At 40.5% G+C, this 25,779-nt stretch overlaps 2 protein-coding genes across 6 annotated transcripts; one reads left to right on the top strand and one right to left on the bottom strand.

The window, feature by feature from the left end:
• Nucleotides 1-256: 256 nt before the first annotated feature.
• On the bottom strand, nt 257-6,498 carry ATP23 (ATP23 metallopeptidase and ATP synthase assembly factor homolog). Its single transcript, XM_028745743.2, has 6 exons — nt 6,168-6,498; nt 3,761-3,806; nt 3,573-3,654; nt 2,258-2,395; nt 1,155-1,238; nt 257-724 (listed from the first exon to the last, which is right to left on the bottom strand). The coding sequence occupies exons 1-6, from the start codon at nt 6,382-6,384 to the stop codon at nt 521-523; spliced, it is 771 nt and encodes a 256-aa protein (XP_028601576.2). The 5' UTR covers nt 6,385-6,498; the 3' UTR covers nt 257-520.
• Nucleotides 6,499-6,718: 220 nt separating this feature from the next.
• RPAP3 (RNA polymerase II associated protein 3) lies at nt 6,719-24,999 on the top strand. Of its 5 annotated transcripts, none has more exons than XM_028745738.2 (17): nt 6,719-6,833; nt 8,328-8,480; nt 9,048-9,188; nt 10,949-11,071; nt 11,823-11,950; nt 12,433-12,554; nt 13,489-13,559; nt 13,647-13,772; nt 14,191-14,318; nt 15,393-15,514; nt 16,300-16,370; nt 16,487-16,603; nt 17,176-17,402; nt 19,667-19,871; nt 21,455-21,552; nt 23,012-23,112; nt 24,390-24,999. In XM_028745738.2, exons 2-17 carry the CDS (start codon nt 8,328-8,330, stop codon nt 24,473-24,475), a joined length of 2,019 nt encoding a protein of 672 aa, XP_028601571.2. In that variant the 5' UTR covers nt 6,719-6,833; the 3' UTR covers nt 24,476-24,999. The 5 variants fall into 5 exon arrangements, with proteins under 5 accessions (XP_028601571.2, XP_028601570.2, XP_028601573.2 ...); XM_028745737.2 differs by having other exon boundaries at nt 6,720-6,833; nt 8,273-8,480; XM_028745740.2 differs by having other exon boundaries at nt 6,744-6,865.
• The last annotated feature ends 780 nt before the right edge of the window (nt 25,000-25,779 follow it).

Genomic DNA, 25,779 nt, shown 5'->3' with positions numbered 1-25,779 from the left:
ACTGTATCGTGTGGGTGTGAGTGTGTTTATAGATGAAGATATAATTTCATGTCAACTGAACATTCTCCATCCCCATAGACCTGGTTTTGGAGATTCCCCCACCATCCCAATATGCTATTATGGTGTACCCACCCCCCAAATTTTTACATTTTATTGTTTCCCAAAGCTTGCTGATACCCGAGTTTTTGTGCTGCTTTGGCTACATAAGCAACAGCTGTCACCTATGAGCAGTAGAAGTAGAGGGACTGCCAAACCATTAACGAAACAGCATTTATTAAACCAAGGATGAGAACCAAAGCATTTGCAAAATTAATTTCCAGTAGAATATTCACATAAACGTTTATGTGTACCTGGGGGGGGGGGGGGAACTACTGGGCCAATTCGTACGCCAAACAAAACACAGAACAGGAATTCGACAACATGAATATTCTTTGTTGTTCGTGGACTTCCAGTTATCTTCACAATTAATCTTTTGAAAATTGTCCCAAAAATGTTGTAGCTGGAAATAAACAGTTTTTGGCTATATATTTGAATAGTACCGGTCACGGTTTTGGAAATCTCTATGTGCATATTTTGCATCTGATCTGCTGTGAGGCACTCTGTCAAACGGCTCGTGATCATTGAAACACGATTCAAAGACTTCATCCACAGCTTTCTCGGCCACCTCTTTACTGATGTTCCGAACAGCCAAGATGGAGCGAACAGCTCTGTCTTTTACGCAGGTCTGAGGAAGGTAAGAAAACCAAGGTCAGGACACAGACTGTGAAGTCTAGACAAGTGATACACTTAGTAAAACTGATTATTCCCAATGATAAGACACAGAAAGTGTTTCGAAAGGTATTGCTAACTAAAACAAAACGAACAACTGTCCATCTGCCATATTCTCCACAAACCCGGGAAGACACCAAGATGCTCAACTCAAAAGCCAGTGTCACATTGTTTGTTGTGGATGTCTATTAGCAATGTCACTCCTTGAAGAATAGCCGTAGAAGGTTGCACCAAATCTGACCACCAGCAGATTCTCATACTTTGTTATACCTAACAGAACTCCTGTAACTTGAATCTCGGATATCTGAATTTCCAAATTAAACAGGACCTCATCTGCAAATGGAAGCCTGGCCCTCCTCTTCATTTACAGGTCACCATCAACTTACCTGCTGATGCTGCTTCAATCCAAATTTAAACCGGGTCATTTCATTGAGGAGGGAGCAATCACCACTAAGATTAGCAGCTCGAATCTATGTAGGGAAACACACCAAAAACACCAAAACTAAATAAAGTACTCGGAGAACTGCAACAATTCCTAACATGGCTCCCAACAGTTCTCTGGCTAAGATGGCACTAGCTATATGCCAGTTAAGACAACAGGCCGTAAGAACCTATGTGACACAAAGTAAGACTTTGAAAAAGTACTGTTTGTTTACTTATAAGATTTCTGACCTTGTGACATGCCTGGTTTCCTTTTTCTCCTGTTCCCTGCTACTTCACACTGAGTAAAGTTTTAAAGGCAGGCTGGTTGAATTTTCTCATTCACAGTTATTAAAGCTGCAACAACTAAAATAGGAATACTGACAAAGGCTTTTCAATCATGTCATATACTGATCGTTGATTAGAATCTTACATTTATATTGTTTTATTATGTTTTTTCATTGTACACTAGTTAAGTCTAATTTTAAATGGCTCATAAATCCTCCTTTTTAGAGTGTTAGTGGGAGTAAATTCTTACTAGCTCATACACAAAAACCCACTGGGTCAATCAATATTTCTGAAATAGTGAAATCACAGAACTGTTATACAGACATACCTCGGAAGTTGAATGGAATCCGTTCCGGAAGTCCGTTCGACTTCTAAAACGATTAGAAACCAAGGCGCGGCTTCCAATTGGCTGCAGGAAGCTCCTGCAGCCAATCAGAACCTGCGGAACCTGCGTGAGATGTCCGGATTCCAAAGAAAGTTCACAAACCAGAACACTCACTTCCAGGTTTGCAGCATTCGGGAGCCAAAACGTTTGACTCGCAAGGCGTTTGACTTCTGAGATATGACTGTAATGACCCTGTGATCCACTACATACGTCTATGGAATTTCTAGATGTGACCAGCATGAACAATCCCCATCTTGCCGCTTTTGACAAAAACAAACTTGGAATGAAGGGGAGGGGGGAAGCCAAGGAAAAAACTAAGAAGAATTGCACTGATAAGTGTATGTTTTGCTTAGATGTTAAATATGTTCTTAGCAGCACTATTAATTTACAACTTACCTCTGAGCAAGCTAAATGCCTGATATTATTGAACCAGTCCACATGTGCACGGCAGTGATCAAAAGCATGGATAAGCTCATGTGCAACCACTCTGTTCATATGAGACTGGTGATGAATATTGTTTTGGCACAGAACAATCTACAAAGAAAATAAGGGGGACATTCAGAAGATAATTTAATCTACAAGTCACGGGCTTTATCCTATTTTAAAGCAAGCCCCAAAAATATACTGAAATTGACAAGTGCAGAACTTTGTGGACAGCCATCCTCTGGTATTTCTCTGGTGGTTGATGGGAAGAGAGTCAAATCTCCTTTCTCACTTTCCTCCCCAAATATCTTTACTATTATATAATGCAAATGGGGAAGGGATGGTGCAGATTCATCCACACTTATCACACTGCTGTATCAAGGCATGTCAAGAAAGGGAGGAGTATAACATAGCTTCTTTTTTCCACCTTTGCTTATAGCAGGAATGGGAAACATGCAGCCTGTGGGCCTTATTCGGCCCAACGCATGTCTCAAATTGGCCTCTGAAGCTTTTCCTCAAGCCACTTGCCCTATAACTGATTTCATATATGACATCAAGTAAGAACACAGCTACAAAGGAACAATTAGGAGCTGAAAATGAGCTTTCATTTGCTACTTTGCAGGTGGGAAGTCACTGAAAGCATTGATTACATGACCAGCACTAACAGCACCAGATGGACACCAGAGTTCCCCAACAAGAACTTTCCCATGCAGCCAAGAGGGCTCGCTATCTGTGCTTATCAGCAAGCCCCTTTGAAGGTGTGCTTTCACTGACAGTGCACCTTCCCAGGGGCTCACTGCTCACTCCTGCTTCATGCATTTGAAGACTCATTATGAGCCCACACAAATGCATTTTGAGCCCATTCAAGCCACTAATCAGCTGTCAAGATTAAGTCCCAGCTGTGGGGCAACAGTCTTCCCTTTTTGTAGAAGGCCTGTAGTTTACCAGGTGAGTCTGCTGCCTAGAACAAAACAGGAATAACTTCTCTGGGAGCAGTGAGTGGGCCTGTGGATTTGTATTTCCAATTAAGAAGCGGCCTGACTGATTAAATACTATTTAATTAAATACTCCACTTGAACTGAATCCTTCTGGCTTGTGCAATCATTTTATTAAATTACTATAATACTATGGGGGAGATGGGAGTAAGCATTGATTCCGAGAACTATGAACTCAAAATGTTCAACAATAAACATCTCATAACTTTCTGCAACTATTTTGTTTTGCTAACATGTCAAAGCATCAAGTTATCTGATGTTTCCAATGCTGCAACAGATTGCTCCGTACCTACCTGTGATGTTGAAGAATCGAATCCTCCACTGACACACCCATCACACTCTTCACATGAGAAGTGTCGATCTTTGAAAACAGTGCTAAAAGGCCCAAATACAGGTCAGCTTTTTAGTATTAAAGTCACCTTCAAGTAGGAACACAAATGCAGTAAACATGCAATAAGCTTGGGTCAAAAAAAATTCTTACCAGCCAGTATTCTTCATAGCATCAAGTAGCAGTTTAGCATATGGACCTAGACCAAGCAATGCAGTCATTTATTCTTAAGCACAAAACTTGGGCAGACAAAATGAGCTACTGGTCACATGCTTTAGACCACAAAGGGCAGCCTGTAGCCCACATGTGGCCCTTTCAGGCCTTCAGTGCGGACCATGTGGGTGCCCAGCTTTGTAAGATCAGAACTACAGCTGGGTGCATGTCAAAAGCTTTAGAATAAGGGCAATGGGAAACAGACAATACGAATGGACTTTCTGCACCCTACAGCAAAAAGACTGTTATTGGTGAACTGGGGGGCGGGGGGGACAATGTGGCTCCCTTTAACGACTGGATTGAAGATATGAACAAACTCGCTGCACATGAACAAGCTGTATACAAACGTAGACTTGCCATGGACAAATTTGACGGTATTTGGAATAATTTTATTTTTTAAAAAAATACCGTATTAGATTAAGGTCTAGTTAACTGCAATGAAAAGGTTCCCTCCCTCCTTTTTTTGTAATGCACACAATATATATTTATCTGCTTTGTTTTCTACATGGATTCTATTTCTTGTTTCTTCTTTTTTGTGTCTTACTCTGTGCACTTGTACTTTTGTATTTTCCAGTAAAGAATGATAGATAGATAGATGATAGATAGACTTAGATGCGCGTGCGCACACACATACACACACTTACTTGTACCATGGTTGTCGAATGCCTTGGTACTCGTACATTTTGGCTTCAGAACATCACAAACCCGGAAGTGAGTATTCCAGTTTGCGACTGTTCTTTGGAACCCACATGTCTGATGCTGCTTCTGACTGAGTGCAGGAAGCTCCTTGATTTTCAGACATTTTTGGAAGTCGAATGGACTTCTGGAATGGATTTTGTTCGAGAACCAAGGTACGACTGTATGTGTGTGTGTACACACACACACACACACACACACACTATTGGTTTACAGTAATAAACAGGGTAATAGGCTGTTTAGGGACGCGGGTGGCGCTGTGGGTAAAAGCCTCAGTACCTAGGGCTTGCCGATCGAAAGGTCGGTGGTTCGAATCCCCGCGGCGGGGTGCGCTCCCGATGCTCGGTCCCAGCGCCTGCCAACCTAGCAGTTCGAAAGCACCCCCTGGTGCAAGTAGATAAATAGGGACCGCTTACTGGCGGGAAGGTAAACGGCGTTTCCGTGTGCTGTACTGGCTCACCAGATGCAGCTTTGTCACGCTGGCCACGTGACCCGGAAGTGTCTCCGGACAGCGCTGGCCCCCGGCCTCTAGAGTGAGATGGGTGCACAACCCTAGAGTCTGGCAAGACTGGCCCGTACGGGCAGGGGTACCTTTACCTTTACCTTTAATAGGCTGTTTATTACTGCAAACCAGTTTCTGGACTTCTTGAAAAGAACAAGCTGGAAGGCGGCAATGGTCTTTTTGCTACTACTTATGACATGGAAGGTGTCTGCCCTGGTAACAAAACAGGGTCCGATGCCGCACTTAGGCTGCCAACCTAACCCCGCTTACCTGGAAGTAAGCCCCCCTGCATTCCCTAGGGCTGAATAGGCATGGATAGGCTTGCACAGACCTCTCTTGGGAAAGAGACAGGGGCAAATCTGGGGAATTGTGGTTGTTCTATCAGCCAGCTCTTAGGTCTGCGGCTGCTGTTGCCGAGTGCCAGGTCAGCTCAGAGTAAGACCTCTCTCATCCATGATCTGAATGTGGATTGGCAATCTCCCCTTCTTGGGCAAGATTCATGAGCGTGTGGTCACGGGCCAGTTCCAGACACCCCTGCAAGAAACTGATTTTCTAGATCCATTTCAGTTGGGGTTTAGGCCCAGTTTGGGCATGGAAACTGCTTTGGCTGCCCGGTAAAGGTAAAGGGACCCCTGACCGTTAGGTCCAGTTGTGGCCGACCCTGGGGTTGCAGCGCTCATCTTGCTTTACTGGCTGAGGGAGCTTCTGGGTCATGTGGCCAGCATGACTAAGCTGCTTCTGGCGAACCAGAGCAGTGCACGGAAACGCCGTTTGCCTTCCCGCCGGAGCGGTACCTATTTATCTACTTGCACTTTGACATGCTTTTGAACTGCTAAGTTGGCAGGAGCAGGGACAGAGCAACGGGAGCTCACCCCGTCGCGGGGATTTGAACCGCCAACCTTCTGATCAGCAAGTCCTAGGCTCTGTGGTTTAACCCCTTGGCTGCCCTGTAGAGACCCCTAAATTTTCGGTAAGAGCCTCGCCTACGGTCCACAACAGCATGGGTGCAAGTAATTGACGGGTGTTTAGGAGAGAGGCAGAGAGAGAGAGAGGTGGTTGGGATGGAGCCGCGGGTCCCTTGGGAGCGGAGGGCAAGTGGCTCGCTCGTCACGGCGCGGCCAGAGGGGGACGCGGCCTCCAGGCACTTACTGCTTTCCAGGGCGATCTGCAGCATCACCTGGCACTTGTGGTTCCTGGTGAAGACGGCCTTATAGAGCATGGACTGCTGCTTTTTCCCGCCTCCGCGGCTCCTTTCGGGAAACAAGCCGTACCCGAAGTCGTCGTCCCGCTCTCCGCCGGAGCCGCGGCTCTCCGGATCCTGCGGCTGCTCCGGAGGAGGCATCTCGGAGGAGCCTCCTTCAGCCATTCAGGCGCGTCGGAAACTGCATGGCTCGGGAGGCCTCGCCGGCCACCGTAGGTCACTCACCGTAGTGATAGGGAAAAGCCTCTCGAGGTCGCTCCGCCCCGCCTCTTTGGTACCAACGAGATGTGGAGAAGGAAAGAGAGCACTGCCTCCGGCTGCTTCTTTTGAACCAATCACCGAACGGAGCGAGGAGAGGGCGGGAAGGCGGAAATGAAGAGGGGAGGGGAATCAGACGGTATCCATGGCACTAGAGGCAGCAGGCAAACTAAACTGCGCAGGCGCCAGATAGGGCCGAGGGTCCTTTTTATGGTTACCACAGAACTACCTTTTTTCGCAAGGGGAGTTTTACGTCACTGCTCTGTGGTGCGCGGGATTCTGGGAAAGGAGCGCGGCGCTCGGCCCGCGGAGTGACGGCTGGGGAGCGCGAAAAGGCGGGACCAAACTCCGCGCAGGTGAGGAGGCTGCGGGCGCCGTCGGTTGACAGGTGGGGCGGCTGCCTGAGGGAGGGAGTCTCGGGGCCGGCCGGCGGCGATGGTGGCGGGGTCTCTGGCCCGGGGAAGGCTCCCCTGTGGCAGTCTGAGGGCCGGGGCCTTCGAGAGGCCCCTTGAAACCGGGGGGGGGGGGGGACACAACAAACAAGATCGCGCCATTCTCACGTTCACTGTTCGGTTTGACTCGGAGGTAATTTCCCAGGGAGGTTTCTGTCAGACTCCCATCGTCTTACGCGTAGCTGTCGTATCGTTATAACGAATTTCGCCGTGAATTTAGTGAGGGGAACATCGCCTCCAAGCCTGTCTCTGGGGGCCTAGTGCTGTTTCTGAAGACCGAACTGTTACGTGGTGCTGAACACGTGTCTCTGAACACGTGTCTCTATTCCTGTATACAGCAGGAGGGGTGGCCTGACCTCTGCAGTTTGAAAAAAGAAAGTAAAAGAAAAGTTTGGTTCAAGGGCACTATTTAATTTACTTGTTGGGCACTGTTTTGCCAGAGGAGCTCACCCAAAAAGAAAACCATGCATGCATTAAAGCCAGGGGGTGTATACATTAAAACTTCCTGCCCACTCCAAAAGGCCATATAGGCCGTTAAAAGCTAAAGTTGCCTGCTTTAAAAACTGTTTTTGGCTGGCAACTAAAGATACATAGCAACAGCACCAAGTGAGCATCTGCAGAGAGAACAGTTCCTTGCCACTGTGCAATGATTCATTTTGTTATTTATTTATTTATTGAAACATTTCTGCCTCACCCTTCATTGAAATGATACATCACTATAAACTCTGGCCAAAACAACTATGAGCAAAAAAAGTAAACAAATGGGACCTGTGGATATAGGGTATACTATAGGGCAGTATTCAAATGATGATGGTGATTGTAATAATAATAATAATTGGGACAATAAAGTCACAGCAAGAGCAGCAATAATTATGGATCAAAATCTGGCCAGATGGTTGACTTCCCCCACCCTGAAATAAAGGCTTGGTAGCATAGGTGGGTTTTTAATTGGCACTGAAAAGTCATTGGTGTTGGTATTTTAAGGGGCTTCTGGCAGTTTTCACCATTTGTAGCTTAGGAAAGAAGAAAAGTGTGTGGAGTACTCAAGGTGCAATGCAATAGAGGGGTGGGTTTAGTACATCTCTGCCACATGATGGTTTTATTGTGAAAATAAGACACCCCCCAACTTTGCATGTTAGTGGACTGGGCATATGTTTAATGGTCTAATTTGCTGTGGCTCTGTATAATTCAGTCTAGTTTCATTATTTTTTTAGTAAGGGGCTTTTAGAATGATAGTAGCCTGGTTTGCCCCACTAAATTTATAGTATCATCAGAAGACGTTGCTTGTTTCAGTACTTAAGGACATCAATACTTTTCTCTATTCTTTTCTTTCCTTCATCTAGTATCTGCAAATGTTTGTTAGTAGCCTGACATTTCCCAAAACCTTTTAATTACCAGATGACTTCACCAAATAAAGCAATAGAGTTACAGATGCAAATAAGACAAAATGCAGAAGAGTTGCAAGATTTTGTGAAAGAATTAGAAAATTGGGAAAAGGATATTAAAGAAAAGGATTGCAATTTACGGCAACAGAGTGGAGTTCCAGTCAAGGTAAATTCAGTTATCTGATACTAGGATTGACAGGGATGCTTACAAGTAGAAATATGTCCTTTTTAAATTTCAAGTGAAACTACAAATAAATCACTTGTATTACTGATGTAGTTTTTGCCATTTTGTGCTTAGCATGTTTGTTTGGCGGGAAGTCATATACTTAGGTTTCCTCTTTTACAAAGCAAAAGGAGACTCTTTGTAAACTCTGAAACATTTAGGGCATAACTTTCAACAAACAATGATGCATAGTGCCATTCTTTTCAAGATAGAATCATATGTAATATTGCAATTGTTTCCCCAGCTTAAGCAGCTCCATTGCCATTCACAGCTACTGTCTCTGAGAGAAGAGATCCCTTTGGGAGCAGAGGAAGAATGGAACTACACACAGCATAGAGATTGTTTAAGTGGGTCGCATACCTGGATGAGTCTTCCTTTAGTGCATTTGGGAATATACATCCTCATCAATGGCCAATAAATCTGCTTGTGTACTATGGGAACTAGAAAAGGGCAAATCAATTTATTTATTAAGTTTTCTGATACTGAATAGCAACTTTTTCTGATATTTAGGATTTACCACCAATTCGAAATGAAGCTTATAAGAAAAGGAAGAAAAACAAAGTTAAAGCCATCTCTAAGAAAACTACTGAAGAAAATAAAAAGAATAAGATAAAATCTTACGATTATGAGGCATGGGGGAAGCTTGATGTGGTAAGCTGAATCTAGTTATTAAAATGCTAGGAAAAATACAGTGTTTTGTTTTGTGGGATTTAAGTATGTAGCATTAAAGCATTCTTTGAAATTTTAAAAATACAATTACAAATTCAAACATCATTTTTAAAAATTCACACCTTTATCTTACTTAGGAAGAGCCCAGGGCAATGTAATGCAACCATGTGAACAAAATAATGATAAAAGAACCATAAAACATATATACAATTTTTAAAAAAACTTGTAGCAAATTATTTTAAACGGAAATACATGTGTTGCTCAATAGAACACCTCTTATTTGTAAAACTGGAAAGGCCAAGGCAAAGGTAACTGTTTTCATTTGGTATCTGAAGCCCAACAATGGGAAACATTGGGGAAATCATTCCAGATTCAGGGACCTACCATAGCCCTTCTGCACATCTCTTCATCCTAAATATTGTTGGGGACCTCAAGCAGAGCCCCAAGATCTGTAATCCATCACTACTTTGAATCACGTCTGGTATTATACAAGTGGCCAGTGCAGAGCTTTTAGGATAGGTGATCCCATCTTACTGCCTCAGTCAATAATCTGGCAGTAATATCCATCAAGGGTAGGCCCATAACAAGTGCATTGCAGTAATCCAAATGGGAGGTCACTAGAGCATGGGTTACCGTGACTAGCCAGCATTGAAACAAAACTCAAATACCTCCGAAGGTTTAACTTTAGAATATTAGTTTATTGGTGAAACATATTGTCTGTATGTTTTATTAGACTGTAGTCTAATTCATGAGATAATTAAGATGGACATAGATTAATTAACATTTCTGATCTGTGTTTATCCAATTAAAATGAATAGATGTTGCACAGGAGCACCGTTGTCCAGATTACATTCTTGTACCCTAGCCTAAGATTTTAGCTAAAGTAAATTTCACCAAAGGCAGATTTAGTCACAAGAAAATGTATTTCTGTAGGAAAATGTTGTAGATTTCTAGTTGTAACATGTGACACTACAGACTTCAGGAAGGGTGGGTGTGCCGGGGGGAGGGGTGGTCTGCTTTCATGTAAAGCATTTATTTCACATTTAGTGAGCACATTGTGGAGAGGCTAAAGTAACTTTTTAATATGGGGAAGTAATCCAAAATATGACATCACTCCTTTTCCCACACTCTGAAGTGGTACAGACCCAAATTCTACCACCTCATTCAGTGTATGTATAAACAGGCTGTCAATTATACAACAGTCAGTAGAACTAAATTAGCTTAAGTATTCAGGCTTAATTTGAAGGAATGGGTTTCTGTGCAGGGACCCATAATCCACTTTTTCCCTTTTCCAAGGGAGCATTTCTAAAATGCTGTAACTTGAGCTCTTAAGCCAAAACCCAGCTGTATAAACAAGTGCTCAAAGCTCTCTTCCTTATCAGTCCATGAAGGCCGGTAATGATAGATGACCTTGTCCACTCCAAAGTGGAATTTCAAAAAAATACTTCCCAGAAGTTCATTTCTAACATTCCTTCTGAAATGGCATTGGGCAGAAAAGTTTTACTTTCAGAAGCAGTTACTCCATTTTGTGATATTACTTTAGCTCTGATAACGGAAATATTTATTTAAAAAGTGAAAAGACAGTTTGCTTTAGCTTGTTGGATAGGAGTTGGGTGAAATACGTGGATGAATGTTAGTGATATAACTAATATTTAATAAGACATTCACTGTTTTTTACTACTTTGTTTATTCACCCTTTAATTTTTTAATTTGTAATTTTCTTCAAATGTGTGTCATTTCAGGATAAGATACTTGAAGAACTTGATAAGGAAGATAGCACCCATGATTCAGTGTCTCTAGAATCAGATTCTGAAGAAGATGGAATACACATAGACACAGAAAAAGCTCTTGCTGAGAAAGAAAAGGTTATTTTGGTCTTTTAGAATGAGGGACATTTTTGTTTTCTCCTAACACCCTTTAGGATGTATTAAACCTTGAAACCAAGAGATTAACTCCAGACATTTTTGGATATTTTACCGTGACTCATTCCTTATCTAATTATTTTAAGACATGTTATGGGCAGCATGGTGATTTGATCTCCTTTTGTTATGTTGATGATCTTCTTGAGATAGGCAGTTCGGAATTGTGGTATTTACTTACTTTAAATCATGTTCCATTTTCTGTAAAAACAACAAGAAGAAGGAAACCCAACCTGGTAAAAGCTATAGATGTTTTGGAAAATTGGTGACAGTCACACTCTTCCGTCCTGCTCAACTCTTATCTCCCAGTGCAGGTTGTGTGATCGAAAGTGAGGTCTGAAAACTGCTAGAATTTGTGGTTACGGAAGTCATTTATAAACAGAAGTGTGAATTGGGGCTAGAGAGATTATGAATATGTGCCCTCTTCCCAAAATTTTACTATATTATTTGTTTGCATTTATATTCCTTTCCTCATTTTATCTTCAAAATAAGCCATGGTGTAGGTTAGGATGCACGTGAGTCTTGCTGAGCTCTTTTTCAAGGGTTCCATCTGAATAGGGTTGAACCTGGGCCACAAAATCCTGAAAGCTGGCAAACACAATTCCCAAGATACAAGAAAAGTAACATTGGGGGGGGGGGGGGGAGGAATCAGTTTGAAGTATATTCACATCACTGATCACTATATTTTGTTTAACAGGGTAATAATTATTTTAAGCAAGGAAATTATGATGCTGCAATTGAATGTTACACAAAAGGAATGAATGCAGATCCTTACAATCCTGTTTTGCCCACAAACAGATCATCTGCTTTTTTCCGACTGAAAAAGTAAGGCTTGTTTTGGATACTTTGGTATTTCAGGATTTCCTTAAGCATTCAGCTCTCCCTCTCTTCTTTTTCAGTAGCCTTGTTTTGGCTTTAAACCTGTCAATGCTCAACCATTTCAGTTTGCCATTTGACAGATTAATTAACAAAGAACATGGGAAATTAGTGCCTTATCAGAAGCTGGTTGATGCTCAGCATCCTGAAAGTGCAGAGGCAAACATTTCTGAAGTAGTCCCATTTTATGAGCATTGACTCCTTGAAGGGGGTGGTAGGAAACATCGGAGTCGCATGCTGTGGCTGCCCTGTCAGACAGTGGGGGACAGAATATACTGAAGAATATAATATAGCTGACAGTCTTCCCCAATTCAGCCCCAGTGCAACTTTAGAAGTGTTCATACCCACATTTCTGTGAATTGCATGGGTTTCTGTTTGCATGCTTTTAAGGAACATGCATTTGGGATGACAAACCTACACTATTGTTGCAGGTATTCTGTGGCTGAATCCGATTGTAACTTAGCACTTGCCCTAAACAAAAATTATACAAAGGCTTATGCCAGAAGAGGAGCCGCTCGCTTTGCTTTGCAAAATTTTGACGGTGCTAAAGAAGGTATGTTGGATTTTCTGTTTCTGTATGTTTAATACTCATTCGTTTTGGCTGTCAAAGACATTGCTCAGCCACAACTCGTTTCATCCCAGGCCACTAACCATGCTTGCTGGGGCTGATGGGAGTTGTAGTTCAACAACATAGGTAAAGGTAAAGGTACCCCTGCCCAGGGCCAAAGGTTCCCCACATGCCTGCTCCAGATAAATAACTTTTTGATTTATGGATTGACCTACCAATATACCAATTTCAGCATTAATTCTTCAATTTGCCTTGTCTCTGAAGCATGCATGGAAGAGTCCAGCCAATTAATTAATGTATACAGCATTCTGAGAAACTTCTCAATTGAACAAGATTCTGGGAAACACCCATATATTATTAATTTTAAGTAAAATATGCTGTATCTCAAATGTCACTGGACATTATTGGTTTGTATAATCTTAGAAGAAACTTCTTATATTTGTTCCCCTTCTTTAGTAAGTGTCTGTAAAAAAAATTACATTGGAGAAATGACTTTTTTTTAAAAAGGTCATTTTGCAGATATAACAATATTGTCTTAGATTCATGTTTGCTGATGTTGAAAATCGCCCAGGTTGAAACGTAAGTACAAACTGTTGGAGACTAACAGTGTTCTGAAATGTGATGAGATCTGTTTTCCATCTTCCCTCAAAATGAAGTCTAGAGACTGTGATACCTATTGATGAACTATAAATGTGTTTCATGTTATCTTCTAGTTTATGTAGTTGGGTAATAATGCTATTAAACTTTTGGGAGGTTACTTTGAGAACTATTTACTTGTTTTGCTTTTTAAGTGAGGTATGTCAGTGCATTTGCTATACAAGAAGCACTGCTGATACGATTAGCAAGCCGTAACTTACATTTTTCCTAAAGGTTTGTGCTTTTCACCCTATTAATGTATATTTTCATGTCCTGCTGTCAGATTACGAAAAGGTTTTGGAGTTGGATTCAGACAACTTTGAAGCAAAAACTGAACTTAGGAAAATCGAACAGGTAAATAATTTAAATTTGCCCAATGAACATGATTTTATTTTTTGCTATGTAGTATAAATGTTTTGCATGTCTTATGTCTTATATTAGGCTCTCCTGTCGAAAGAAGGCTTCCAAGCTGAAGAATCAGATGTCTTTACGAACACTGAAATAACAGAACAGAAACAAACTGAGGAGGAGCAGCTAAAGCAAAAGGCTATGGCCGAAAAAGATTTGGTAAATAGAACATATAATGTTCAAGATAGTTGTGGGAGTTGTGGTGGAATTTTATAGTGGTTCAGAATACCATGCAGAACTGGAACCCACGTCTGTGACAAATGGAATAAGTGTCTAGTGTTTAGTTAGTTGTGTGGTTTCTTTAAAGCGACCAAGTGTTAAAACACTAGATTTACATTATTCTGATGTAGCTCCAGCCCTGGCCCAGCTGCTATATGATTGTATTGTGTTGTCATATGCCAGACATTCTGAAATCTGCATTGCTGTCTGAAAAAGCATACCCTATCACTACTTCTCTTCTTTCACATGCAGGAGTGTGTGAGATATTGAATAAAGTCTTAATTTTTGAAGTGTTGCTCACTTGTATGAAGATGCAATTGTTGATGTTTACACTGTTTCTCTTCCCCAAATATCACAGGGAAATGGCTATTTCAAAGAAGGGAAATATGAAATAGCAATAGAATGCTACACACGTGGAATAGCAGCAGATGGCACCAATGCGCTTCTTCCAGCCAACAGAGCTATGGCCTACCTGAAAATTCAAAAGTGTGTGCTCTTGAACTTGCAATTCCGCATGATCTGTGTATTTTCTTAGCATTTAAATCAATTCTGTCTTTTGAAATCTTTTTTTAAAATACATATTCATAAGCAAAGCTTTTTACTAATTGCACTCTCATCATATCTATTAAAAAACAATCTTAATTAATTTTCATATAACATAAACAGTACAGCACAACATTTTGTTCCCACAAGAACATTTTGTTCCCATAGTGGAGATTATGTCATAGCTTGGGTTGGTCTAATGCTGTTTTCCACTTCACCGAACTGATTTGAAAATGTTTTTTTGTGTGAAATTAAAACTTGTGTACATAAGCAAGTAGCTAATGTAAGCACTACTTTCATATATTACAAGAATGACTTAATGGAGGAATTCAGAGCTACGATCTCACCCATTCTCATTGCATTTTATTCATCAAGTTTTAATATTCAACCAGTGAAGTAGAATAAAGTATTCCTTTAGAGCAGAGCTTTCCAAACTGTGTCACAACACATTAGTGTGTCAGCTGCAGTGTGTAGGTGTGTCACGTGAACGCTCCCCTCACTCCTCCTGGGGCTGGAAAGAGGTTAGTTTAACCTCCAGTTTGGTAGTAAAATTGAATTACTCTGTCGTGAAATGATGCATGTCTAAAAAGTGTGTCATCAACATGAAAAGTTTGGAAAGCTCTGCTCAGGTTCAGATTGGTACTGTAGCTGTTACGTTGTCAAGACCAGAGAGCAACTCTGCTATAAGTTTGTAACATATTCTTCTTTGTAACATATTCAACTAAATGTTTTTGAACTTTCCAAATAACGGTCACATAAAGTTTAAATTTAGGCAACATATTGGTTTTTAATCCAAGCGCTTCTTTAATGTAATCACATTGTGAAAGGTCTGTTCAGCTCTAGAGATAGAATTACACAGCTTCTAGTAGCATATAATTCTCATATTTGCTCACATGTGACATAGATATGCAAACTTTGGTCAGAATTTGTTGGAGTGACTGTAGACTGTAAGAAACAAGATCTGATGGGATCTGCACTACTAAGTAATCCTTTTAAATGTTTTCTCTTGATGATGAGATATGAAGAGGCAGAGGAAGATTGTACTCAAGCTGTATTACTAGATTCCTCCTACTCAAAAGCTTATGCCAGAAGAGGGACTGCGAGAGCTGCACTGGGAAAGCTAAAAGAAGCTATGCAAGGTGGGATTTTTAATGGATGTGTGATTGTTATTATCTTTCGATGACGTTTTTGCTCAATCATAATTTCTCAGTGCAACAGCCCCAGTCCACCAACAACAATCCAGTATGATAGCAGCAAAACTTGGGCAAAAAGTAACTGGGGTTTTTTAACACCTAGATTTTCTGAGCTGCTATGTTTGCCTGATATAGTTGGGCCACTGTAAGGGGGAACATGGATGTGCTCCTACCCACTTAACCTTTGCCCAGGGAATAGCACTGAAACTTAATTTTATTTCCATAAGGACACTCTTGCATTGAAGGAGATGTGGCAGAATCTGGACCCTGTCTAAATTGCTAATTGAGAATCAATTTGGTATTTGAAATTGGGCCTTGCATCGTGCTTCATTGGAGTCAAGGCTGGTACTGCTGATTCAAAAGAAGTAAAGCTATTTTGCACTGAAAGAGAGCATGAAAATTGCTTGGTTCCCATTTCCTTGCTATTGCTCTGAGTGCAAAATTTCATTCACAGTAGCTTACATTTTAATAAATAATGTTACTGTTACTGCATTTCAGTAGTTCATTAATAATTAGATACTTGAGCATGCCGCAGTCATGGAAATCACATTTATTATAGTGGGGAAAGTCTTCTTTGGGAGACTAGTTGGATTCAGTGGGACTTCCAAATGGTTAACGTTTGATAATGGATCATGTCTTAACAATTGCAGATAAATACGTGTAAATTAAGTGTTAAAACCAATTATCATTACATTACATTAAATTGGTGTTTCTTGATGTAACTTCATCAGATTTTGAAACTGTTTTGAAGCTGGAACCTGGAAATAAGCAAGCAGTAAATGAAATAATGAAACTTAAGAATGTAAGTGTGTTGTACTTCAGTATCTCCCTAATTACTTCCTTAAATTACTTTGAGTATTTTTCTGAGTTATAAATCATTCCGATTTTCATGGATGGTTATTTACTAATCTTTTAAAGGAATCAATTGCAAAAGGGCTGTGGACAGGCACGGAATGTCCTGGACTATCACAAAAGGAAACAGAAGCACAAAATCTAGTGAAACCTATTGATAAACCGTTGCATCTTAGATCAAAAGTAAGTACAAATGATGAGGGCATCAGGTGTTTTTACCCTGAGGATGAGGTTAGTGTGAGCAGGGCAAACTTGTGCAGGCTTGAAGTGTTATAAAGAAGAAGATCAGTTTGTTCAGGAAGGGAAGTTACAGGCAGGATGTTTGCTGGTATGATATCAAGAGAAATTTCCACAAAGGGTAGAGGTGTGGAAGGAGAGAAAAGTTCATCTTAAGTATTTTACATGAATCTGAATGGAGAGCCATATCTCTGTCTAGTGGAGATAGAGAGGGAGATACAAAGAGAATAAATATATATATATATTAGAGGGTGTGGTCTTGTAAATACTGCCATACACATTTGGGGCGAGATCAATTGATAGGAGGCAAATTCCGTTGCTGTGTGTGTGTACTAAAAGGGTGAGTGTGTCTTTCTGTGATTGCCTACTAAAGTTTTATGCCACAAACAACTTCTTAGTATCGGGATTTTCATATTTGCTATGGCAGGCACAGGTAAGCTTTGAGAATGCACCCAGTTGTTCACAGGTATGTTAAAACCGCTGTAACTTAACTCCCTGCATGGTTCTGTTCTGTTTAGAAACCCTTGAGAAGAATAATCATTGAAGAAGTGGATGGTGAGATTCTGACCGCAAATTTGGTGGCTACCCCAAATCCCCAACCTAAACAGTCTGTTTCTGCAAGTGTAGAAGCAACACATACCTCAGCATCTGCACAGAATCCAAGCAAAGATTATTTTTCTTCAGCTGATACTCCCAAAGCAAAGCTGTTGAAAATAGAAGAAATCGGAGATTCTGTAACCATAGAGTAAGTACTGATTTTAGTATTAAATATGAACTAGTGGTTTGTTTTGCTCCAAACAAACATGTTCACAAGAAACTATTAACTATTAGCTTACTATGAGTTGCGAATTGACCCATATTGTAATGGGGGTCGGAGGCCTTATGAACGGAATAAACAAATGGGAACTTTGGTAATGATTTTTATCAGCTCTTTTAGTTACATATAGGTTTTAGGATAATTTTAGCTCAAGACAGTTGATGCTAAAAACCATGGTGGCTTAACAGTGTGTATGTCCTTTTGAATGAATCTTAAAAGTAAAACCACAAGGCTGTTTTTTCAGGTCTAATACATGTTATGTAAGTACACAAATAGAAGAGTTTATAACTTTCCCCTCATATATTTTAGGAAACACTATACTGTATTCAGTGGTGGTGTCCAAACTTTTTTCAAAGAGGGGCAGATTTGAAAGGGCCGACCCCAAAGTTATTGAGCTTTTTTTAAGGATTGCAGTTGTTGATTTTTTTAGGTCTGGAGTTGTTGAGCTTATATTAGGATTGAAGTTGTTGAGGGTTTTTTTTAGGATTTTACCCCAGGAAATAAACTGCGTGGGCCGGATTAGGCCCCCAAAATGGACTTTGGACATGCCTGCTATATATAGTATACAGTAAACATTTTATTCCTGTAGCAAAGTTCCAACCCTTGAATATATGCCAAATGGAATGACAGATAAATTACAGGAGAGCAAATGGCTACACTGTAATCAGTGTTGAGAGGGTTTGTACAATTGACATTTTTTTTCCCTTTCATATTATGAAATTATAGGGAAAGGCTTTACTTTTCTAGTTGTGAAAATCCCTTTTGATGTTTAAAATATTCAGAGCACTATGGGCTTAAAGAATTGTTGTTTCTTACCACTTTTTTCCTCAACAAATTAAATGTACCGTTAAATATTTGGTGCGTTAGCATTTGGTATTAAGTAAATCTCTAGTTCTGAACTTTTATATTCATAACCAACTTTGTTGCACGAATGTTGAAGCATTTTTACCCTTTAAACATTGCAAGTAAATCTAAAATGTATGTCAGATCAAGTGTAAGTAGTACTGTTGATGTATATAGTCTTAATCATGTATTCCAATATTGTTGCTATTGTTTGCAAGATTAGGCTTTGAAAATGTACGTTGCACAAGATTGTGCAGTTTTCTACGCAATCTACTTAGTGGGGATTAGTGTTAGAACAGAATTCATTTTGACAACATCCAATGAAGTGTCACCAATAATGCACATATATCAATTATATGCAAGCTTTTTGCATGATTGAGATAGACTGAATCTTACATTATGTCTTTTCCTGACCTTGTCCTTTACTAGAACAGATTCTGATCTGTTAAAGGGAGTCTCTACCATCATTCTGGATTTTTTGTTTTCTTTTAACCTGGTGATGAACGGCCAGGTGCAGCTTCAAGGTGACATCCAGTTATGTTCTCCAGCTTGCACAATGGTAATGCACTTGCAGAGTGAACTTGAAATTTATCATCTCCTATCTGCAGTCCTCTATGTGCCCCCCCCAAATATGCCCCAGAGGGTCCCCCAATCTTCCAGATCCACTTTTCTTTGGGGGGGGGCAGCAGAGGGCTGCTGTGGGAGGAGACAAAGTTCATTGCGGAAGTGCACACCTGCCTGGACTATGTAAAAATTACATACGTTGAATCAGGAATTGCTATAATGTTTCCATTTCATTTCAGTCAGACTTTCTTGGGACTCCTGCGCAAACTCAGAGAGATCAATCAGTACTGTACAGAGTCCTGTACTCTAAATCAGGGAGTCATAAATGGGTTGGGACCAAGTATCAGAATCAGTGCCTTCTCCATAGCTTGGACTCTCAGATCAACAGATGAGAGAGGCCCTTCCTACTCTTCCCTCTTTGTCAAAGTTGAAAAAAATGACAACCATAGAGAGGGCCTTCTCAGTTTTGACACACCGTTTTTGACATACCTTCTGTAAGGAGGCTCACTTGGTGCTGATGTTCCCTTTTAGGTGTCAGGTGCAAGAAAATCTTTCTGTTCACTGGCATTTAAGTTTTAGGAATTCTGAATGTTTTGCTGATAGTTCTGTTTTGTCTGCCAATTGTTGTTAACATGTGTCTTATTGATGGGACCCTTTAATTGTGTGAATCACTCTGGAACCAATTTTGAAGATTGGTTTGAATAAATATAACCGTGTTTTGTAAAACCTGTCTCCAAATAGAGGCTAGGTAATCATCCACTTCATGTCTGCCTTAAATGTTTTAGACCTGTCAGCAAAAGCACCGTGAAAGAGAAACCATCATCTACATCTCAGTCTTGTGCTATGAAAAAACAAACTAAGACAGAAAAACAAACACTTCTCCCCGCATTTACATTCCCTGTGCCTCCAGTTCCTGTGAATTCTTTTCAGCTGGAATCAGATTTCAGAAAATTAAAAGGTTACCCAGATCAATTATACGCATACTTGAAGGTAAGCTTCTTCATAGCTAAGTATGGTTTCTACCAAGTTGTGTAACTTTACAGTGCAGTCTTTCTTAATACCTTCCTTTAGGGTAAAGCAATTACCAACTTGTGATTTATTTAGTTTATTTCATTACGTATTTGTTGTTGTCGTCCATGAATAGTACCTTTAGGGAAAGTTTTTTCCTATTGAAGCTTCAGGGACGTGTTGAGCAGCCTCACTGTTTCAGTCAGTCCATGCAAAGAGGTTGCAGCTGTCTCCAAAGCCAATTCCATCATGTCCAGTGTGGGGCGTCCCATACAGGGTTTTTTGGGGTAATAGCAGGAGGAGAGGGGAGCTCCAGTGCTGGCTGTGCAGCCTCAAGTTTATTTAGGGATTTGGAGTGGCCTTCCTCTCTTTCACCAGCAGCCCTAAAACCATCATAGGTGCTTCATTTGAGTGCTGACACTCCACTTGGCTTCAGGACTCAACCTTCCACTGTAGTATTAGAACCAAGTGTGTTCCTTTTTCCTGTGAGTCTCTGTAGCCCTTGTGCTAAGCTAAAGAGAAGGTAGAATTGAAGCTCCTGCAGTTCTGGGTAGAATTGAGTTGGACACCCATCTTCCACTTAGCGATCTTGGACTGAAAGGAAGCAGGAAGTCAGCTGCCTCCTTTTCTTCAACCAAACTCAGCCCCTGCTGCTCTCTTCTGCCGATATTTGCTGGCAATGTGCATGCCTGGATAATCAATCTGTGTGTGTGTGTGTCTGTGTGTGTGTGTGTCTGTGTCTGTGTCTGTATCTGTATAATCAGAGGTACTTTTGGAGGGGAAAGACAGGATTTCTTATGTAACTTCGGGAAATTCTCTCCATCTGTAGGATTGCATGCATCAGTTGTACTGAGAGTGCTTATTAAACTGCATATACTTATAGAGCTATCTGTGGTATAGGAGTCTTAAAACCCTTAACCTTCAGAGAACTCTTTCCACATCAGCAAGACAGCAGAAGATCCTCTAACCATATGTTGATTATCTTGAATCCTGCTCTTCCTCCAAGGACCTTAGGTTCTTTTCTCCCCACCCCCTGACTTTCATTATAACCCTTTGAAGTAGGTAAAGCTGAGAGAGAACATCTGGCCCAAGGTGCTTGCTGCCGAGCTAAGCAGCAGACTGTGAATCCTAGGTCTCCCCTTTCACAGTCTCTGTACGCTGTCACAGGATCTTACAGCATGTTCTAGGCCACACATTCCATTCATACTGGTCCTGGGAGCCTCACTGTCACTTCGTATGAACTGAGAGACCTTGAGAACAAATCCAACATTCCCTGATGCTGCCCAGTATGGGGAGAGGGGCAGTCAGTATTAAAAGGAGCAAGCTGTACATCAAGGAGGCGTGTTCCACCATTACTATCACTCTCATTGGAGAACCATGATAAACTCCCAAGGAAATCCATTGTTCCCTAGAACAGTTTGAAAACTGCTGGTATAATAAAACGTTTTAATTGATTTGATTCCTTTCCAGTCAAGCTTTTGTTTCTATAGGCACTGTGCAAGAAGATGAATTCTGATAGTGTGTAATGCCTGCTTTGTTTTTCTTTTTCTTTTGTTTTCTCAAAGCAAATTGATCCTTCACTTTATCCTAATCTGTTCCAAAAATCCTTGGATCCAGATGTATTTAGCCAAATTTTGAAAATTCTACAGGATTTTTATACTGGGTAAGTTTTTCAGTTCATGGATTTTTAGATGGTAAATTGAACAGCTGGACTCATTTCCTGGCTGAAAAGCAATTTTCCTGTTTTCCAGAGCATATTTCTGGCTGCTTGTTGTTCTGCCCGATACTAGCAATATGCCAGTACTTGGAATTAGTGTCGCTTGAATAATCTGTAAGAGAAATGATATTTTACAAAGCAATTTTGGGGAAAGTAAGAAAAAAATCAGCAGCAAAGTGTTGCTTAGCTGGAACACTTCAATGCTTACCTTTCAGAATATTTGGATGAAAATCCAGAGTTGACTCACAATACAATGGTCAATAAATATATGGGCACCTTAACAATTGTTCTTTCACTTGTTCTGACATCATACCATGCCTCTGAAGAGTGGTGCAAAGTCTAACATGAGACTCTCCCGTCTATCCATCCATGTAACTTGAGTGCAGAGGAAACATCTCATTGTTGACTTTGGAGGCACAGCACAATGCCAAAAAGTCAGCACCTTCTGCCCAGGTTCTAGGTTAATGGGAAATGCAGTGTCTGGCTTTGCACTATGGTCTTAAGACACTCAGAATGTCTCTGAAGCATAGTGTGAAGATCAAAACAGGATTATACAAATCCTCTGTATGTGCCGGAGATAATGACTGTACCAAGGCTAGTTAAGATTTGTGGAACTTTGTCACCATGCTTGCTCAATTTTTCTTAGGCAGCTGCTTATGCATAAGACAGGTGGTTCGTTTCAAGTGAAATCAATATTCTAGAATATCTTGACCTTTTAACGGTGATGCCAAGAACTGAGCTTTGAGTCATATAGAACCAAGGCATGTCCCCTACCACTGAGCAGTACGAACTCAGTCGTTTTGATGTGCTGATGAGAAAGCACAGCATGTGTATTACTATTAGTATTATTAGTAAGACCCTGTATTAATGCTGCACACACAGAAAGGGGGAGTTGAAGGAGTACTGGCAAGATAAGATCAAGTTCCTCAGAAACAAGGAAATGAGGATTAGATGACTATCAATTTAATGTAATGTACACAAAATACATCCATTATCATGAAAACAGTCTGGAATGATATTCAGCATGGGAAACTTTTCTTATGCGAAAATGATTGCTGCTATGCTACTTTGAACAAAATGAAATACCACAGTTGCACCTTAAACGAGAGCAGTTTCAGGATATTTTATACAAAATATTCTTATTTTGGATGCCCATAGGAACATAAGGTCATCAAGTTGCTTTTCTGGCTATGTCAAAATTGTCAGATTTTTGGCAATCATATCTGATTTGTAGCTTGTTGTAGTGTTTGCTTATATAAATTGGTTTTAATACTTGACTAATTTTATCCATGCATTCTGTTTTTCACTTTTTACTTGAGTTTGATAATGCCATATACATGTCATGAAATTATCCAATCAAAAGAAGTTGTTTATAGGTGTATGTTAATGTTTCCCTCTCACACAGGAAAGAAGAACCTTCACTCATCTTAGAAATTCTGCAGAAGCTGTCTGAATCAAAAAGATTTGATATGGCAGTAATGTTTATGTCTGATTCAGAGAAAAAAGGTAAATAAAATGAAACCATGGGTCACTAATAGAATCTAGTAGTTGGTAGGGTTAGAGATAGGCGTGCTAATTGCACAGTTTGGTTGCTGCAACAAAATCCTGAAAATGTTGTTTTGCTTTTCTTGAGAGAGAGATTCTATCCAGCATCATTGTTTGAGAAAATAATTTTCATCACCTGCTCCCCCCACCCCAGCAAAACCTAAAACCAAAATTAGGTAGCTTGGGCTTCTGGTGCTGTTGCTGGGTTAGTATAAAATGGAAATGGAAAGTGACTGGATTTCTCTCTCTCTCTGAGGAATCTTAAAGCTCCTGCTAATATTTAGCAACCCAATATAAATAAAATATTGCAAATTGGGTCCCAAAGTACAATGCTGCAGTTCTTTCTTTTGGAGCTTAAAAAACAATTGTTGCATCAGAGGCAGGAGTTCCTGTGTGTCTTACTTCATGTGCAAAATTTATTTTCTCTTAAGTTTAGAACATTTTAGAAGTGCAACCAGTCTTTACGCAAGTCTGTGGAATACAAGTGCTGATTTGGTCTCAGAGGTGGTCAGAGTGAGACAATTGGAAGTAGTTTTAGCTTTTTCTGCAATCTAAAAGATATGAGGGGGCAGTATTAGGTATTAGAAATCCAAATCAGTCACCTCTCACCTGCAGTATTAACAGTGAATTCTGCTGCAGGGCCCCCATAGCAGTAAACTACATGATTGTTATAGTCTACTCTCTCAACCCACTTGGCAACATAGTGAATAAAAGCAGTGGTTTACAGTCGTACCTTCAAAAACTAAATTGCGGCTTCCGATTGGCTGGAAGCTCCTGCAGCCAATCAGAGGCCGCGGAAGCCCTGTCAGACATTCGGGTTCCAAAAGAACGTTCGCAAACCAGAAAAATCACTTCCAGGTTTGCAGCATTCGGAAGACAAAACGTCCGAGTTCCAGGGTGTTTGTGATCCAAGGTACAACTGTATACTGTAGCATTGTTTGTTTGCTACTCTTAGCTTTTGCCCAGCTTGCAGTAATACCTGTGGACAACACTGTAAACTACTCAGAGAAATGGATTAAAAAGTAACAAAGCAGCACAGAACCTGATTTTCTCCTCTCTGCACCTCTGCCTTTGTTAGCCTGCCCTGCAGCTGATAAAGAACATTTTGAAGCCTCCCAGACTGTTGAAAGCCCTTCGCTTCTCTTCACCAGCCACTTGCCAGGCAGTCTCATGCAGAGAATATATATATGAGCTGATTAAAAGGCTTAAGAAATGCACTAATCTCTCTTTTCTTATAGCTGCACATTCGTTATTTGGTCATTTGGAGCAATCAGGATTGAAAGAGTCTTCCGTTAAACTGCTCAAGACAAAATACGGTATTTAAGGCAAATACCTTTTTGTGTCCGTATAGAAGTACAGCTGATTCTGCACCGTTTTGGGAAGACACTTGCCTTCGGATGATCAGTGAGACTCCCATCTAGGAGGATTCAAAGTACCTTCCACTTGCGCATGAGGATTGTTTGGCCCCCCCATGCCGCATCACATGTTTCTTTGGAAAGTCTCCGCACTTTCAATAGCAGTTTCCTGGATAGCGAAGAGAGAGGAAAGGCTGGTTTTACATTTACCGCTCCATGCACTGCGCTTTGGAGCCAAGCCTGTGAAAAAGAAGCATTTATGTGGAAAAGGTAAATGTGTGTCTTCCGGTCTAGCAGGGTACCTCATAAGATTTAGCACGACTGAACCTATTTTAAACTGGGGGTTTTCCTCCTTTTGATCATATTGTAGAATCAAGGCTGACAATGAGTTGTTAAAATATTTTATAAATTTTGCGTTGTATGTATTCATTTGCTGTTTTAAAATATTTGTGTATTTCTGTTCTTATCAATAAACAGACGTTTAATTCCAGGATTCTGAAACTGTTGTGTATGATTACAGATTTCAATGTTGATACCTCTTGTCAGATTTTTCAGGTGCAGATGAGTGAAAATCTGATTATTTGCAACCACTTGCCACCTTGCCTCACTTTCTCCCCATTTCAGTTACTAACAATGAACATTTTTCTCCTAAGGATTCATCAATCATTGTTTTGGCTTTGTCAGTCTCTTCTTTCTGAGACTATATGTATATCACATGAGTGAATCACCCTTTTACCTCTTCAAACACCCACCCTTACTAAGAGTTTAAAACTGGTTATTTTGCATTTCACTGGTGTTAATTACTGGAATCAAATGAAGGATGTATATTTCTGTATATTCTTCAATAACATTAGGTGTATTCGTGGTGCTAGATAGTTGTCAATTAAACATTTTGACAATAGTATTATATAAACACACTATTTTTTCTTGACACATTTGTTTTATGACATCTGCTCATTTTAAAAATAATTACCAAGGTCTTGCTACATTGATTTCTAATCTATCCACTTGAATCAGGTTCAAATCTAAAAATAAAGCACATTACATATTGTAGCCTGAATGAATTGTAACAAAGTTCAAAGCCTTTTAAAAACACATTTGGCCATCTAAAGTCAGCCAGAAGGAGCAGGTTCTGGAAAAAAGCCCTGCTACTCAGGCTGAGAGTCCATTTACTTCAGCATCCTCATCATTTCCCCCACATCTCCAGGTGTGCATCTAGGAGACCAACATTTGGGGCATTAAGACAGTAGACCTTTCCTGCTGTTTAATTGCA

This window comes from Podarcis muralis, chromosome 10 (assembly GCF_964188315.1).
Source record: "Podarcis muralis chromosome 10, rPodMur119.hap1.1, whole genome shotgun sequence".
In the NCBI taxonomy this organism is placed as follows: Eukaryota; Metazoa; Chordata; class Lepidosauria; order Squamata; family Lacertidae; genus Podarcis; species Podarcis muralis.
This window is presented reverse-complemented; position numbering and strand designations above follow the sequence as displayed.

Coding starts and splice junctions, on each gene's coding strand:
- RPAP3 (XM_028745738.2), top strand. CDS start 8,328: ATGACTTCACCAAATAAAGCAATAGAGTTACAGATGCAAATAAGACAA. Junction 9,189..10,948: donor CATGGGGGAAGCTTGATGTG/GTAAGCTGAATC, acceptor GTGTCATTTCAG/GATAAGATACTTGAAGAACT. Junction 14,319..15,392: donor GCCTACCTGAAAATTCAAAA/GTGTGTGCTCTT, acceptor CTTGATGATGAG/ATATGAAGAGGCAGAGGAAG.
- ATP23 (XM_028745743.2), bottom strand. CDS start 6,384: ATGGCTGAAGGAGGCTCCTCCGAGATGCCTCCTCCGGAGCAGCCGCAG. Junction 3,807..6,167: donor GCAGATCGCCCTGGAAAGCA/GTAAGTGCCTGG, acceptor TGCTTGGTCTAG/GTCCATATGCTAAACTGCTA. Junction 725..1,154: donor GATTGAAGCAGCATCAGCAG/GTAAGTTGATGG, acceptor TACCTTCCTCAG/ACCTGCGTAAAAGACAGAGC.